A 16,517-nucleotide genomic window follows, 5' to 3' on the forward strand; every position below is an offset into this window, starting at 1 on the left:
AAGCATTTAATTGAGCTGGAACAGCAAGCTTGTCAGCTTTGTATTCCAATATAAGACACCATGGCAGATGTGTTCGATGGCACTGGAGCAAAACCAGAATCCTATCCAAGGTGTCTCAGTGAGTCAGACTGCTCCCCAGAAACCCCAAGCAATGAATCAGTGCAATCCCAAATCAGTGAAAGAGGAAAGGAGAAGGGACCCCACCTTTCATCTTCACATGGAACTCCCCCAGGTGCACCTCCAGGGCCCCCTCGATGAAGCACATGTCCTGCAAGAGAGGCTGCACAGTCACCAGCTCTGCAGGGCAGCTGCTGCCCCACACATGCTATTGCATCTAAAGGACTTAATTTCTTTTTTGTTAAAGGACACACAAACATTTTCACCGGTAAAGGCAGATAAAAATAAAGTGAATGCATTGGTACAACAGAAAATCTTCCACAGAAGAGTGGAACTCCTTGAGCTCAGCACTGTCAGCTACCCTCCATCACTGGTTTTGTAAAACTAGCACAGCTTATTCCTTCAGTTCTCATCCCACACTTACATGGAAGCCATAAGAGACCCCAGCACCAAGGGGCTTTCACACAATGTACAATGTATTTTCCACACAATGTACAATGTATTTTCCACACAATGTACAATGTATTTTCCACACAGTGTACAATGTATTTTCCACACAGTGTACAATGTATTTTCCACACAGTGTACAATGTATTTTCCACACAGTGTATTTCATTCCCACCCATTGGGTTTTTAACCCCCACCATTATCAAAAGGCAGCAGGAGCCCCCAGCACGGGTCTGTGGAGGAGCAGGCAGGTCCTGGCTGTGGGTGGGAAGGATCTCCTACCTCTGTGCACTCCTGCACGTTCCTGTAGAGCTCCACCAGGCTCTCCCTGGAGGCTTTGGTGGCAGGGGACAGCGAGAAGGCCTGTTTCATGTTGGTGGCCCCGTCCCGCAGCCTGCACTGGATGCAGTAAGCTTCATAGAGCTCCTCTACCTTTGGGACAGGGGAGAAAAGGCACTGGAGTTACCCTGGCACAGCTTTGGGAAGGAACTTCAGCAGTGTTTATGGCAAAAAACCCAACAACCAACGCCAACCCCTCTGTCAGAGCTCTGCCAACAACCAACCCAACCCCAACAACCAACCCATCAACCCCAACAACCCACCCATCAACCAACCCATCAACCCAAACTCCTCTGTCAGAGCTCTGCCAACAACCAATCCAACCCCAACAACCAACCCACCCATCAACCCCAACAACCAACCCACCCATCAACCCCAACAACCAACCCACCCATCAACCCCAACTCCTCTGTCAGAGCTCTGCCAAAACCAACCCAACCCAACCCCAAGAACCAACCCCAACCCCTCTGTCAGAGCTCTGCAGGATGCTGCAGCTCCTGCATTTTAGTTTGCTCCTCGACATCCTGTGCTCTTTCCAGAACACAACCAGCCCTGCTTTTCCCAGAGCAGAAGACAAGAAGCAGAGTAACCCTTTGCTCACAGGAATCCCAGAGCAGAGCCCAGGTCCCTGGGCACAGCCTGGCAGCCCTGCAGTGCTGCCTGTGCCACAGGGGAGTCTCTGGCAGCCCTGGCAGGCAGCACACACAGAAATGCCCCGTGGGAAGGGGGAGAACATGCCAGGCTTCCCAGAGCAGCATTTGCTGAACAAACTAGCAGAAAATGCACACTGGTTTCGCAGGAAAACTCAGGTTGGGCCGTGCCCAACATTCAGCCTGAATAGAGCCATTCAGGAAAATAAATAAATAAATATAAATCCCCTCCTGCTGCAAAGAGAGTGGCTACAGCCCTCAGCAAGCCCCCAGCACTCTCCCCTTCAGCTGAACTGCAATCAGAGCATTTTCCACATGGATAAATCCCTTACAAAGCAGTGGGAGCCCTACAGCACACTGCATAAACCCTCACCTTGCTGATGTGAAACTCCAATTTCCTGATGTATCTCTCCACAGAACGGATTTGCTTTTCAGGAGGGCAGAGAGAGAAAGAGATGTAAGAAGTTATTTCCCAAATGAGACATTAGGTAACACAGCAGACGAAAATCGGAGAGAAAATCACCCATTTCTCCTCTACAGCGTTCCATCCCATTCCCAACAGCCTTACCTTGTCCAGGTCGTAGTAGAAAGCCTGAAAGAGAAATGGCACAGGCTGAGGAGGAGAGCACTGGATTTGTGCCACTACTGAGACTCTCAAAGGTACTGCAAGAGTCACCAGGAGCATCTTAATTGACATTAAATTAGCATTACAAGCACTGATCAGGGAGCAGAAACAAGCAGATACAGCCCAGTAAAGAAACACGACCTGAAGGGCACTGCTGGGTACTGAAACTGAGAAATTTCAAGGTAAATTCTCACAGCTGGGACTGCCTTGCTTGGGACATTTCTGATCGTGCTGCTTTGAGGATCCCACCTCAGTGCTTTAACTGGACAGCCCTGGGACTCCCAGCTGGGAGAAAACACCTTCTCTGTGATCTTTGTTTCAGTATTTAACATTGAAAGCACCTTACCAATCTAGAGTTCCTTTTTGTGTCCTTGTGCCGCCCAGAGAGATAATCCAGCTCAGCCTGGTGTGCCTCCAGGTATTCACTGGGGAGAGAGGAAGCCACGTCAGAGCCTGGGCATTCATTAGGGATTCTTTGGGGAGCTGCTGCAGCAGGACGTTACAGGTGATGGAGGAGGAGAACACCAAATTCCAACACACAAATCACAGATGTCCCTCTCAGCTTTCCCCGGCTGCTCCTGCCTGACCCTTCCCTGTGAGGCAGCAGAAAAGTCCATCTGCTCATGGGTCCATCAGCAGAAAGGTTCATTGCTCACAGGTCCATCAGCAGAAAGGTCCATCTGCTCACAGGTCCATCAGCAGAAAGGTCCATCTGCTCATGGGTCCAGCAGCAGAAAGGTTCATTGCTCACAGGTTATCAGCAGAAAGGTTCACCTGCCCACAGTGCCTGAGGAGGATGAGGAGGAGCCCCCAGGCAGCCCCAGCTCAGAGGCAGAGCCTCTCCACACGGAGCCCTCCAAGCCCAGCTCACAAACCCTGCCCAGGTGAGGGGGCAGATGCTGCTCAGGGCTCCAGCAAACACAGCTGAGGGCTGTGTTAAGGCAATTCCTTAATCCCTTTTCCAGGATGAGGTGCATTTTGCAAGGTGTGAAGCCCTGGGTGCCAGCTGGCCTCTCCAGAGCTGCTTGCCTGCAAGGTTTGTGCCTTTGGACTTCCACAGGGCCTGAAACCTTTTCAGCTGGGGCTCCTCCAACTCTGCTTTTAATGCAGAGCAGACTTGGGTAACTTTTTCCTCCAGTGCTTAAAAGGGACCAGAATCACCTGGTAAACACTGCATTCTTAGACACAGTCTCTGAGCAGTCCAAATAACTTCATTTTAGACAGCTCCACTTCCTCACACTCGCTTTGATGCATTTTACTTTCTCTTGTTCCAAATCCAGGTCCCCCAGGACATCCCACACCTCAGCACTCAGCTGAGCTCCCAACACCTGCCCAGAACAGCGCAGGGCAGGAGCCAAGGCTGGAGGCACAAAAGCACAAACTCACCTTTCAGAAAAGCTTCATCACTTTTAGCTTTAGCATGTTAGAATTAGCAGCTTGCTGGAATGGCAGCCAGATGGTTAACAGAATAAAGAGGTATTTTCTAGAGCTATAAAGAAGCAGGCACGTAAAATATGCTCTGTACTGAAAGCTCCAGTCCCGAGTGGACTCAGCCTGCATTTGCTTAAAGCTTGGCCCCTGCTCTGCTATTTGATCCAGTTGTTTTGTGTAGGTTCCTCCAGTCAATTAGTCACCAGTCATGCTGGCAGCACTGAGCATGTGGCACTCGCTGCAGGACTGGGAACACATCCTGACCCACTTTACAGCCTCTCCTCCCCAGGCTCAGATAAATTCTCAGCTCTGCAAAAACATTTGGTTTCCTTGTTTCTTTTAAATCTAAATCCTCTATAAGACATTGGTGGGTATTTTTAGGGGGAAGACTTCATAGTCTTTTATTGGACCCAAAACGTGACACATCTGACTTTATAAAGTGTTACTACATGCATTTGATGTTCTGTGCTTAAGAAAACAAACCGTGGCCAAAATGAGCACAGTAGCAGAATGTGGAGGACAGCAGCACCACACTGCAGGGCTGCCAGGAGCTCCAGAGCTCACAAACCAGGGCAAGGTGTTTTATCTTCTGATAGCAGCTGCAGGCTGTACGTGAAGCTCCTGTGGTAACCGACCCAGAACATTCTGGGGAATCAAAAATCTGAAGTTTGCACGTGAACCTGCTTAGACCTTTGCCTTACGAGGCACCCAGACATCACAGAGTTATTTTGAACTTCAGAGTTTAATTCTATTAAGAGGCAGAGGAAAAAATAAAGAAAAAACCAAAAGACCCATCCTGACACCCTGCTAGAAGAGCTGACTCTGTAATTAGTTCAGCAATTAGCACCAGGAGAACAGAAGTGCTTGGTGAGCCAGCCTCCCTCCCCACTCTGCCTTTGCAGGGCACACCCTCACTTCCAGACTGCGTTTTAAATCAGCTTTTTGAGCCAAAGCAAGCTGCCCACGGTTCCCTTGCAGAAGCTTTGTGCCATCACTGCCCAGGTGTGGCTGTCCCGTGCCCACCCTCAGCTGCTCCCAGGGGATGGGCAGCGTCACTGTCCCCGTAATAACCAGAGCTAACACAGCACAGAGCCCGGGGCTTGCCAGGGGACCCAGAGGGAGTGAAATCCATTTCCCAGGGCCCCAGGAGCGGGGCAGTGACCACAGGGGAGCCCCAGGGGACAGGGCACAGAGCCACACACACTTCAGCAGGGAGGGCAAATCACAATACTGAAAAAGTCCTTACTTAAGTCCTTTCTTCAAAGCTTCAAAAATTTTCTTCACCTGCAGTGGCTTTGGGTCCCAGACGAGTGCCCCCTTCTGCAGGGAGCTGTAGGCCTTGGGGGGCTTCAGGGACATCCTGGACCTCACGGAGCTCCTGCTCAGGGACTTGCTGTGGGGGGAGAAGGAAATCAGGAGAGGTGCGGAGCCCAGAGATGCTGAGGCACACAGCTCAGGTGCAGCTCTGCAATCCCAGACACACTGAGAACCTGCACGTTCCTGGGAGCACCTGGCAGGAGGAGACGGCCCAGAGCTGGCTGCGTGTGCCCATCAGGGCAGGGCAGGGCTGGGCACAGCCTGGCTCACCCCAGGGCAGCCCTGCTGAGCAGCGCAGCCCCCTGACCCACCGTGCAAGCCAGGACACAAACCCGTGGCTGCCCAAGGTCTGGGCACAGCTCCCCTGAGGAGCCTTCAGCAGCTGCTGCTTCCTGCCCTGCCCTCACCATCCCTCCAAACCATGGCTCGGAGCACACTCAGCTTCCAAAACCCAGGCCCAGACTGCACACAAGATACAATTAGCAAGGGTTTTTTTCAGCATCTAACACCTAAGCTAATTACTTTTAATAGCAACTGCAAAATCAAAATTCAATATTGTTTCTACGAAAAGTCCCCCACTTTTTTATTACAGACTTTTTTGTGCCACTCTAAGGAGTTGGAACACCTTGAATCATCAGTAAGAAACACCTTTAAAGCAGAAAACGAGCTCTCTGCAAATAATTCCTGTCTGGCTTCCCTCTCTCTAAATCCTCCCCTAAGTCTGGGCTATTTTTACATTGGTTTGTTAATAATCCCTGTAAGTAAAGCCTCTAAAATAACATTACCTGCAGAGGTTTCCCATCTCCCAGGGCAGGCCACACCAGCCAGTGGCTCTCTGAAAAGCTTTCTACCTTCTCTGCAATTTCCACCCCAAATTCCACTCACCTGGGGGAACGATGAACCCATCAGGCTCAGCAGTTACCCCTGGCTGCTTTCAGTTCAGGCTTTGGCTGAGGCTGAGCAGATTATTGTGCTGCTGATTAAAGCCAGGCCCAGCACACCTGAGAGCTGTCTCCAGTCCTATTAGAGAAACCCCTGAGTACCTGCTTTAATTATCCTCGTCCTAAATTTCCACTTAACTCCAGTTTTTAACAGCTGTTCTGCAAAAGATCTGATAAACCAGGGGTTGCCAAGCATTGCTGGATGCTTCATTTCTTCACACCACTGATTATCTTGGTTTTTTATAATGCCTTAATGGAAAGTATTAATTAACCAAACCATTTGGAGCTCAGGTTACCTACAACAAGGAACATAACTGCTAAATGAGAACCTTACATTAATATCACTTCTCTTTACTATAATAATGTGTCTTTAGGAATTCCATGCAAAGTGAGACTGTTTGAACAGGAATAACACTGGAAAGGGCAGTCTGACCAATAAGAGCAGTTGAGAGTCTCCTAGAATGCTCATTGCTTAAGATTCTTTCATGCTAAGAAGAAATAGCATCTAATTCCAAGCTCTAGAGTACTCCAATTAGCAAGATACCACATAGAAGAGACAAGACAACTCTGTTTTGAAATTAAAAGCCCAAATTAAAATTAATTTTGAAATTAAAAACCCAAATACTCCTGGGTTTTGTTTCTTTGTGGAATTTACCTGCAGATTTTTGGAGTGCGGCCCCTAAGCTCTGGGGGTGACTTCCCTGGTACAGCAGCTCAGTCCTGCACTCAGGGCTGGGATTTCCCTCTCCCCCTTCCCTCAGCATCCCCCAGTCCCTGGAGCCCAGCTGAGCACTGATGTTAATCCCATTTCCATGCATTTCACACAAAAGTGGAGGAGCTGACATGGCCTGGAGGGCCAGTAGCTCAAGGCTGGATGTTCCCATGCTGCTTTCCCTTGTGAACCTGGTAATTTCAGGATCAGATTTCCCACTTTACAGATAACAGCAATAACATTTACTTCCTGTGGAGACCATGGTGGGGAAACACAAAATCGAGTCTGACTGAGAGACCCACGGGGAAGCTGCTGAAGGAAAGCAGAAGTACATTCAGGATGTGCAGAGGAATGTCCATGTGGGGCTGATTTGTGCTCACCCTCGGGCAGACCTTGCTCAGGGCCCTGCCAGCTCCTGCTTTTCTGTACAGTCTGAGAGAGCTTTTCTGTACAGTCCGACATTGTACAGTCTGACAGAGCTTTTCTATACAATCTGACAGAGCTTTCTCCAGCTCTTAGCTGTTGGTGTGATTTTAGATATCCAATCTTTGCTAGGGGTAACAGTAATTTTCATTTTCACCAACAAATTCATTTATTCAAATTGAAGACTCCCCAATCACACAGGGATTTCAATTTTTGCTGATATTTTACCATGCTGTGTTTACCCAAAAGTTGAATTCGGTCATGTGGTTCTCTGAAAGGATATTTCATTACCTGAGTCAGGTATTTTAGTGACACACAACAGGATGGTTTTTGAGTACAGTACACTTCCCACTACTTCTGTATGGTGCTGCTAAATGACTTCCTTTGTTGTTACTCTAGCATGCACTGGCACTCAGAGATTGTATTAATTTTCCATTTCTAGGTCACATCTTCTAAAAGCACTCAGGATCTACAGGGATTTACAGGCATTGCTAAATTCACAAAGAGCACAGGATTTTTAGTGGAAAGGCTGCATTACTCCTGCCCAAGGAGTTATGGAAAGCAGAGTGGGACCATCAGTGCGGGATGGTGCAGCAGCTCCAGCTGTCCCCGTGTCCCTCGCCCCGGTGGCTGCAGTGCCAGCAGCAGGGCTCTGGCTCTGGCCCCGTGTCCCTCACCCCAGTTTCCTGCTGTGTCCCTCACCCCAGTTTCCTGCTCTGCACGGTGCTGAAGCCGGTGAAGGAGCAGCTCCTGCTGATGCCACCCCCATCCCCAGGGGACACGAAGGTGAGCTTCACTGACATGGCTCCCACTCAGCGAGCCTGCTGCCTCCTGCAACAAAGCACAAAAACACATCAGGCCAAAGCCCCTTGCCTTGGTGCTCCTGCTGCTGCCTCCTGCAACAAAGCACAAAAACACATCAGGCCAAAGCCCCTTGCCTTGGCTCTCGTGCTGCTGCAAGCGCTGAGCTGCGGGGAAGTGGAAAGTCAAAACAACACACAGCAGAATAAATTGGGAAAAAAGGCTTGTCTGCAATTCACGTTTCCTGTGTTGCCATCCACGGTACAATTAATAAAGGATTGAATGGTCTAAAATGAAATCTCTCGTGCCCTCTTCAATTTCTGATTGATTTTACAAACTCACTATGCAAAAGCCAGAATAGCCTCCATTCAGAGGCTCTCTGAATTTCTGACCCTTTAAAACTCCTGTAATTGTCCCGGTGCTTCAGGAGTGGGGCCAGCCCGTGCATTTCCAAACCAGGGTGGATGCCAGAGCCACTCTTAGGCTGCAGACTCAGCTGGGTCCCAAAAGCAGCTCCCTGCATCCGTGCAGAGCCCCCTGCACTCAGTGCTGGGATTGGCTGCGTGGTGCTTCAGCCCAAGGCAGAAGTCTGGTTCCAACAGTAAATTCCAGGTTCATGCTCCTCCTCTGGCAGGGCTTCCCTTGGATTGCTCTCTTGTTTTCCATCAGTCAAACTCCTCTGCTTTGTGGAGAATTGTGTTTTCTGCCATATGTCTCCAGAATCCAAGGCCCAATATAAGTAACAGACACATCCTTCAAAGCAGCTGTAGAAAATCACCCAGACAGTTCATATACAGAAAATTTCCCTTCCTTTCCCCCTCAGGCTGGTGTAATGTAAACACCCCGAGTGAGTAAATCTGGGTATAACAAAAAGCTGGAGGATGTGTTTGGAGGGAGAAGGACAAACTCCAAGGAGGACTCTGAATGCTGCACGCAGAGGTTTGTCCCATATCACAGGATGTGCTCTGGAGGGATCAGGATCCATCACTCATCATCCAACACTGGATCCATCAGAGAGGGTTGTGGGGAGCAGCTCTGCCCTTGTGTGCCCTGATCCCTGTGCCATGGCTGCATCGGGCTCCATCACTCACCATCCAACACTGAGTTCTGGGGAGCAGCTCTGCCCTTGTGTGCCTCAGAGCCTCAGGAGGATGCACAGAAATCTGTCACACAGAATTCAGGTGCCTCTCCCCACCCTGAATCCAACCACACAGCTCTTCTGTTGCCTTGCTTTGAGAAGATCCCCCTTATAGCCTCCATCAGAGCTCAGACTTGCATCAGATCCCAGCTGAAGTTTCACAACATTTTCCGTGCTTCCCTCTGGATCTGAGATGTTTGTAAGCCTGTGAACTGTCACCCCATCAAAAGGATCATTAGCCTGAAGAAAGCATGCAACTTACTGAAAAATGGAATTGCATAACAAGCTGCTAAAGGAAGAAATAAAGGGAATAGCCTTGTGGTTATTGACCACATCCCTCATCAAGGCTAAGCCAGATTCCCAGGATCTATTTTTCAGCTCTTTGACCTGGGAAACTCAGTTCATGGCTGTAAGGGAGGAGGAAAGTGCAGGAGCAGCTGCTGTGGAGCCACCATGGCTCTGAAAGCCTTTGGAGCACAGAGATATGGAGCAAACACAACCAGGCAGACCCCTGGCGGGGAACAGAATGGGGACAATCACGAGAAAACTCCTGAAGTAAAATCTGTGGCACTGAGCTCTGGATGCGAAGGACTGTGGGAAATGTAGAGACCCCAAAACTCTGAAATTGCCCAACCTGCCCGGAGCTGACCGCGTGTGTGCATGTCCCAGCGTCACTCTGCATTGCCAGGAGCTGCACTGTGCCATGCAGCACCAGCCAGAGATGCCCTGGCCCTCCCATGGCACGGCCAAGGTCGTGTCAGCCCCTCTGGGGCCATTCCTGTGACTGCCCAAAGCTCAGTCCCCACTGCCCTGCCCTGCTCTAAGGCGCTGCCCCTCTCAGCAGAGCCCACCGGCACAGCTCCCGCTCCTGAGAATGAGGAGAATTAAATAAAGCACCACTCAAGGGTTATCACCTCAAAACCACGCCAGCAAAGCCAGTGCCTCTCAATACACACTTACACACGGATTTTTTTGTGGTCACCTAGAAATCTCACAGCTCGTTTCACACTCCTGAGCAGAGCACCATAAGGTGGATGTCAATAAAAGATTTTATTTGTAAGGAAGACTTATAAATGCAGTTGTTTAAACAGAGGCTTTGCTAGCTGGAGTGTCTGTATAAAAGTGCTGAGCTACACAAGTGCCCCTGAGAAGAAGCATCTGGTCCCATCTCAGACTGTGCCCTCCCTTTAGGGCAGAAATAAATCAGAAAAGGGCCCTGACAAAGCTCAGCTCAAATCTGCCTCCACCCTGGAACCTCTGCTGTGCAGGCCAGAGGGTCCAGGTCCCATAGAACAGGATTGTGCCTGGGGAGCAGAGGCACGTCCTCCCTTTCATGTTCCCCAGGAGCAGGAGCGTGGATGGGGCAGAGAGCCAGGGATGCACAGCAGGGCACAGGACAGGAGGTGCTGCCAGGGACAGCTGGAGCCCCAACTGCTGGAGGAGCCACGGGGTCTGGGCAAGGGCAGCTGTGAGCCCTGGGCACCCTCCCACTGCCAGGGACTCTGACTGGGGGCTTTAATTCATGGCATCTGTACGATTCGGGGCTCAGGAATGGATCTCCCAGCCAAAACTGGATTTTCCAGATTGAATGGGCAGGTTTGTTTGGGCCTGGCTCGGTGCTCTGTTTGCCAAGGCAGATCCTGGTGTGCCAGCTCTGGTGTGACCCAGGCAGGCTGGGGCTCCCTGGGCAGCCAGGACACACAGACAGGACACACAGACACACAGGACACACAGGACACACAGGCAGGACACACAGCCAGGACACACAGACACACAGGACACACAGGACACACAGACAGGACACACAGAGAGGACACACAGACAGGACACACAGGACACACAGGCAGGACACACAGACACACAGGACACACAGGACACACAGGCAGGACACACAGCCAGGACACACAGACACACAGGACACACAGGCAGGACACACAGACAGGACACACAGAGAGGACACACAGAGAGGACACACAGACAGGACACACAGGACACACAGACAGGACACACAGCCAGGACACACAGACACACAGGACACACAGGACACACAGGCAGGACACACAGACACACAGGACACACAGGACACACAGACAGGACACACAGACAGGACACACAGGACACACAGGACACACACACACACAGGACACACAGACTGCACCTCCTGCTCCCCCCCTGAGCCCAACGACCCTCACCTTCCACAAACTGCATCATGCTGTCTGTTTGTGCTTATGGATAAACTTTTCCAGCCCTACTCTCATCTTTAATTGTTTCTGGGCACAATGGTTTAACAATTGCATGAGGAAAATATGAGTCACCACTTGCAAAACGTTTCTGCTCGTGTTTTGGGCTTTAAGTGAGTGGCCATGATTTGGTGTCAGCCTCTCAGAGAGTCCACTGGGTGACCTACAGTTTGTGATGCTCCAGCTGGCAGTGGGCAGTGGGTAGGGGACACTTTCTGCTGGCTCCTTCTGCACAAACTGCCCCAGCTCTGCTGCCCTGGCAGCCTGGGCAGCCTCCAGAGCTCCCCATGGGCACCCTGCTCTTCCCTGGCACCACAAAAGCCAGGCTGAAATCAAATTATTGTCTCTGTAGAAAATAACAATATCAATATGCAATAACACTATCGATATACAATAACAATATCAATGTACAATAACAATATCAATATCAATATACAACAACAATATAGATATACAATAACAATATAAATACACAATAACAATATCAATATACAACAATATAGATATACAATAACAATATAAATATACAATAACAATATCAATATACAATAACAATATAGATATACAATAACAATATCAATATACAATAACAATATAGATATACAATAACCATATCAATAACAATTCCTACAGACACCAGCTGTTCATGGCTCCAGAGGCTGAGGCTCACCTGTGTGACTGGGGACACCTTTTGTGATTGTGACAATTTGCCTCCCACTGCCTGCTCAAACCTTCTGCCTGCCTTTAGGCCCCTGTTATTTTTGTGCGTAATTTCATTTGTAAATATTGCACTCGCTTTGCTTGGAAGGACAAGGGAGCAATTTTATCTTTGAGCTCTGGGAAGCAAACAGAGTTGATTTCATTCTGTACTATCACAACGTGATGGTTAATTCACAATGTGGGAAGCCCAACAGTTTATTGGAGGGGCTGGAGCCTTCCTGCTGCAATCTGGGCTCACATTGGTGCCCATCAGGAGAGCACAGCAGAGCACATGGGTTTGTTGCAGAGCTGCCACTGGAATTGATGCCTTTTACATCATGGTTTTATGAAATTCACTCCATGGCAGCCACACAAAGGGGACACTGGGCTGTGCTGGTTCTGCACCACCTCTGCTGGAACCCAGCTTGGACTGCCCAGAGCCAAAACCAGCAGAGATTGAGTGCATGGACATTGAGGGCCTTCAGAGACCTTCCCTGACTCCAGGGATAGGCTGTGATTCCAAATAATCCTCAGCTGTTTCAAAAAAAGCCACTCAAGGCTGCTAGGTTCCCATTCTGCTCCCCTGAATTTGTTATAAATCCTAACAGAAGAACAGCTTTGCTGCTGGAAGTGCATCAGGATCAGGGTTTAGCTGGAAGGAACACACTGCAGTGGGTGAAAACACAGCCCCAGCATGATTACACCAAAAGCTTTAGCTCTGAGACTGGCTTTGCAGGCTGGGCTGTGTTTGCCTGCATCACATTGATGTAATCACAGTTATTTCCCGTCTTGCTTGTTTCAAACCACAGGGACAGAGGATTTACCTGCCCCTCCTGGGTGCTATCACAGCTGACAATGGCATTTCTCTTTTGTGATTCTGATAAAGGGAAAATCAGATTTCCACCCTGGAATAGAACCCTGTGAGAGCCTCGGGGTGCTCCAGGCCTGACCCCTGAGGGTTCTGTGGTTCCAGTCCTGCCTTGGACGTGGCACTGCCGGGCACGTGGGGCACCCAGAGCAGGGGTGGGAGGTGAGAGGGGCTGAGCAGCCCCGGGGTGTGATGGAGCAGCACCCAGTGACCCCTGGGCTGAATCCCCTGGGAAAACACACCCAGAGTTCAGCCCCTGCTCCCCAGCATTCCTCAGCAGAACCACTGACCTCGGGAGCAATGTCTGCTGTGCTGCATAAACATTCCACATTTATCACTCAGACCCCTTACACTTCAAGTGGTTTTGTTCAGCTGTTGGACAAACATTCTATTTATACCGCTATGGGCAGAGCTAAGAAAAAGTTATCCTTCAAAAGAAGCAAAGTCATTTGAACTGGGGAGACACACAGCACCCTTGGGACAGGAGGGAGCCAGCAGCTTCCACCCATTCAGCAGGATCCCTGCTGGGTTAAGACTGAGCAATATGAGCAATTACAGACCAGTTTTGCCCCAGATGGAAGCTTTTGTTCCCCTGTGTAGCTGCTCATGTTCTTCTTGACCTGAGCCTGTTTAACTCAGATCATGAGTTGGGCCCTTTAGTCTGCACCAAACTTACATCTGTCACGTCCTGTTTGGAAAATATCAAATGATTCAGGAACACAATCCCCACTCTCATGGGCACTTCAGGCTCTTGAGAGCCTGTTCAACTGATTTTTAATAAGAATTACACCCAGAGCTTGCATTGTTTAGAAAGACAGGACTTCACTGTGTAACTAGTTTTGGTACTTCTGCAAATTTCACCTATGCAGATCCAGCTCTTGAATATACATTTAAATACTTGTTTAAATACTTTCCTCCTAGCCATACTTGAGCCATTGAAAGAGATCAGATAAAGAGCTTTGATCCAAGTTATTGCTTTGCTCATCAGGCCCTCCCAGAGCTCCCTGCCAGCTGCTGGAAATGGCACTCTGGAGCCCAGCAATGAATTTCAATATCACAGGCAGAGCTCTCAGACAGCTCGTCCCATGCTGGAGGTCAGGTCCATGGCCCCATTCTGGGGGCTCTTTGAACACAGGACTCCAATTTCAAGCGCAGGGCGAGCAGCTTTTCAGGGCTGCACCCCAAATGTTCCTGTGTTTGCAATCACTTTCCATCCCAGCCCTCAGCTCCAGGTTCTGCTCTCAGTGTGCACACCCAGAGGAATTAATCAGCCATTTATCCCAGATTCCCAGCAGAATGCAGCAGCAGGACTTGGCCTGCCCCAGTTACTGACCTGGCAATGGTTTTCCAAGGCACGGTGGCCCCTGGGTGCCTCCAGCAGCAGCTGCCAGGGAGCCCTGGGGCAGCTCAGCACGGCTCACCCATGGGCAGTGCCCTCTTCCTCGTGGAAATGGGGTTCTGGGGGTCCCAGCTGCCAGGGAGCCCCAGTGTGGGGCTCAGGAAAGCTGCAGGGAGTGCTCAAAACCCAGAGCTGTGCATCACAGCATCTGGTGCTTCTGAAGTGGGCCAAGCCCGGTGTCATTCACCTGTCTGACCAGGAGCACTGTCCCTTTACAGGAACTGAACCGCCCAGCCCGTTCCTGTGGCCAACATGGTTTATTCCCATAAATGTTACCAAGATCGTCTTGTGCCACAGAAATAAAGAAGTTGCTAAGTTAGGATCAGCATCCCAAAGAACACTGGAAACAGAGGAATAGTATATAAAATTTCGTAGAAGAGATAAATAGAAGGGACAAAAGGTTTATGCTTTAAAGCCAAATATTTACTTGTGGGAAAACGCAAGAGTCTGAATGGATGTGGGTATATCTGTATTTTCCCTTCACTTCTTACCAGTTCCTAATGCACACGCTCTGACATTCATGGCCCACATTTCTTACACCGTTGCTCTCTGCTGTTATTTGGTTTGGGCTTGTTTTTAATGAGGTGAACTTTGCACAGCCCAGCTCTAGCGCCTATAAAATCTGAAATGGCCAGATTTGGTGGTTTTTCTGTGGAGAGAAAAAGCCCCCATGCTAACCACAGTGCTGTGCTTGGAACCAGATGTTCACCCCCTTAAACTGAGCTAATGAGGACAGAGGATGGTCAGGAAAACTGTCTGGGTCCTGCCCGTGGAGTTATGGAAAGAGTGCTGCAAAGGCTGATGGTTCAACAGATGGGAAAGGGAGGAGGATGGGAATTCCAGGAGGAAAATCTGCAGTGCTGCACTTGCACACACAGCCCTGCTCAGCCCAAAACCATTTCCACACCCCTTAGCCCATGCAAGACCCCAGGTGGAGTGGGATCCCCAGGGATGGAGCTGCTCTGACCCTGCTGAGCCCAGCACAGACCCCAGGGATGGATTGGAGCTGCTCTGACCCTGCTGAGCCCAGCACAGACCCCAGGGATGGATTGGAGCTGCTCTGACCCTGCTGGATCCAGCACAGACCCCAGGGATGGATTGGAGCTGCTCTGACCCTGCTGGATCCAGCACAGACCCCAGGGATGGATTGGAGCTGCTCTGACCCTGCTGAGCCCAGCACAGACCCCAGGGATGGATTGGAGCTGCTCTGACCCTGCTGGATCCAGCACAGACCCCAGGGCTGGATTGGAGCTGCTCTGACCCTGCTGGATCCAGCACAGACCCCAGGGATGGATTGGAGCTGCTCTGACCCTGCTGAGCCCAGCACAGACCCCAGGGCTGGATTGGAGCTGCTCTGACCCTGCTGAGCCCAGCACAGACCCCAGGGATGGATTGGAGCTGCTCTGACCCTGCTGAGCCCAGCACAGACCCCAGGGATGGATTGGAGCTGCTCTGACCCTGCTGGATCCAGCACAGACCCCAGGGCTGGCTCTGCTCCCCTTTGCATTCAGCAGCTCCAAAGGGTCCCCAAACTGCTCCTCCCAAGACTTCTGTAAAACCTAAAGCACACCAATTCTTGAGGATCAGACACTGTGAAAGCCATAACTTCTGCTAGAAATCCGACTGAACAAGAGCATTTGTAAACTAACTTTGCCCACCAGTGTGTGTTTGAAATATCCAGTCCCCTGCTGCTGGCTCAGAGAGAGGTAAGGTTTTAGGGCCATCCCTTCTCTGCCCTCAGAAACACTGGGAGCATTGCCATCACTTCAGAGATGATCAACGAGACCTTGGAGGTCATGGCTTGGCACTCAGGCTGGAAAAATGCATAAGTGTGGCTTTTTTTCTTTTTTAGAAAAGCTGCATCAGATTCTCCCTCTGGTGCCAAGCCTAAGCTCCTTTAAAGCAATGATTCCTGATTTGTTTTCATGTGCTCTCCACCAGTCCTTTCCCTGCAGTGTGGAGCAGGTCCCTTGCACTGAAGGAATCTTCTGCTGAATAAAGTCTTGTGAGACACAGTCATTACATGCAGAGGAAACTGGGTTTAGTGGGGCCCTGGTTCCCCTGGGAACTCCCATAATATAAATTATTAATAATAAAAATAAATATTGGCTAGCTTGAACTTCTCTTCATTCCCTTGGAGCTTATTTTTGTGATGGAATTAGCTAAATAAAGCCCACTTGAAAGAATGTTTAATTGCAAACTATCCAAGGAAAACAAAATGGAACTAATTGGTTCTTAGATATTAAACATTCAAAAGGAGATGGCTTTGGAAACAGCTGAAAGGCTGATGTGCATTAGGATACAAATGGTGCAGAAGGCAGCTGAGGAAAATGCAGTCTAAACTGGACTACATTTACTTTTAAACCAGAT

General features: G+C 49.9%; 1 protein-coding gene across 5 annotated transcripts in view; it reads right to left on the bottom strand.

Moving 5' to 3' along the window:
• RIPOR3 (RIPOR family member 3) overlaps positions 1 to 16,517 on the bottom strand; it is a 40,192-nt gene that overhangs the window by 15,080 nt on the left and 8,595 nt on the right. For 3 of the 5 annotated variants that reach the window (XR_009419275.1, XM_059480685.1, XM_059480686.1), the window contains exons 2-8: positions 7,705 to 7,833; positions 4,856 to 5,002; positions 2,525 to 2,603; positions 2,122 to 2,145; positions 1,927 to 1,980; positions 847 to 996; positions 205 to 268 (exon numbers count right to left, since the gene is read on the bottom strand). Coding sequence is in view for 4 of the 5 variants with exons in the window: in XM_059480685.1 (XP_059336668.1) it covers positions 205 to 268; positions 847 to 996; positions 1,927 to 1,980; positions 2,122 to 2,145; positions 2,525 to 2,603; positions 4,856 to 5,002; positions 7,705 to 7,805 (619 nt within the window). In the remaining variant the exon portion in view is untranslated. Of the gene's footprint in view, positions 1 to 204; positions 269 to 846; positions 997 to 1,926; positions 1,981 to 2,121; positions 2,146 to 2,524; positions 2,604 to 4,855; positions 5,003 to 5,711; positions 5,735 to 7,704; positions 7,834 to 16,517 lie in introns of those variants that run through there. The other 2 variants (XM_059480688.1, XM_059480687.1) reach the window with 2 other exon arrangements.

This window comes from Ammospiza nelsoni, chromosome 12 (assembly GCF_027579445.1).
Source record: "Ammospiza nelsoni isolate bAmmNel1 chromosome 12, bAmmNel1.pri, whole genome shotgun sequence".
In the NCBI taxonomy this organism is placed as follows: domain Eukaryota; kingdom Metazoa; phylum Chordata; class Aves; order Passeriformes; family Passerellidae; genus Ammospiza; species Ammospiza nelsoni.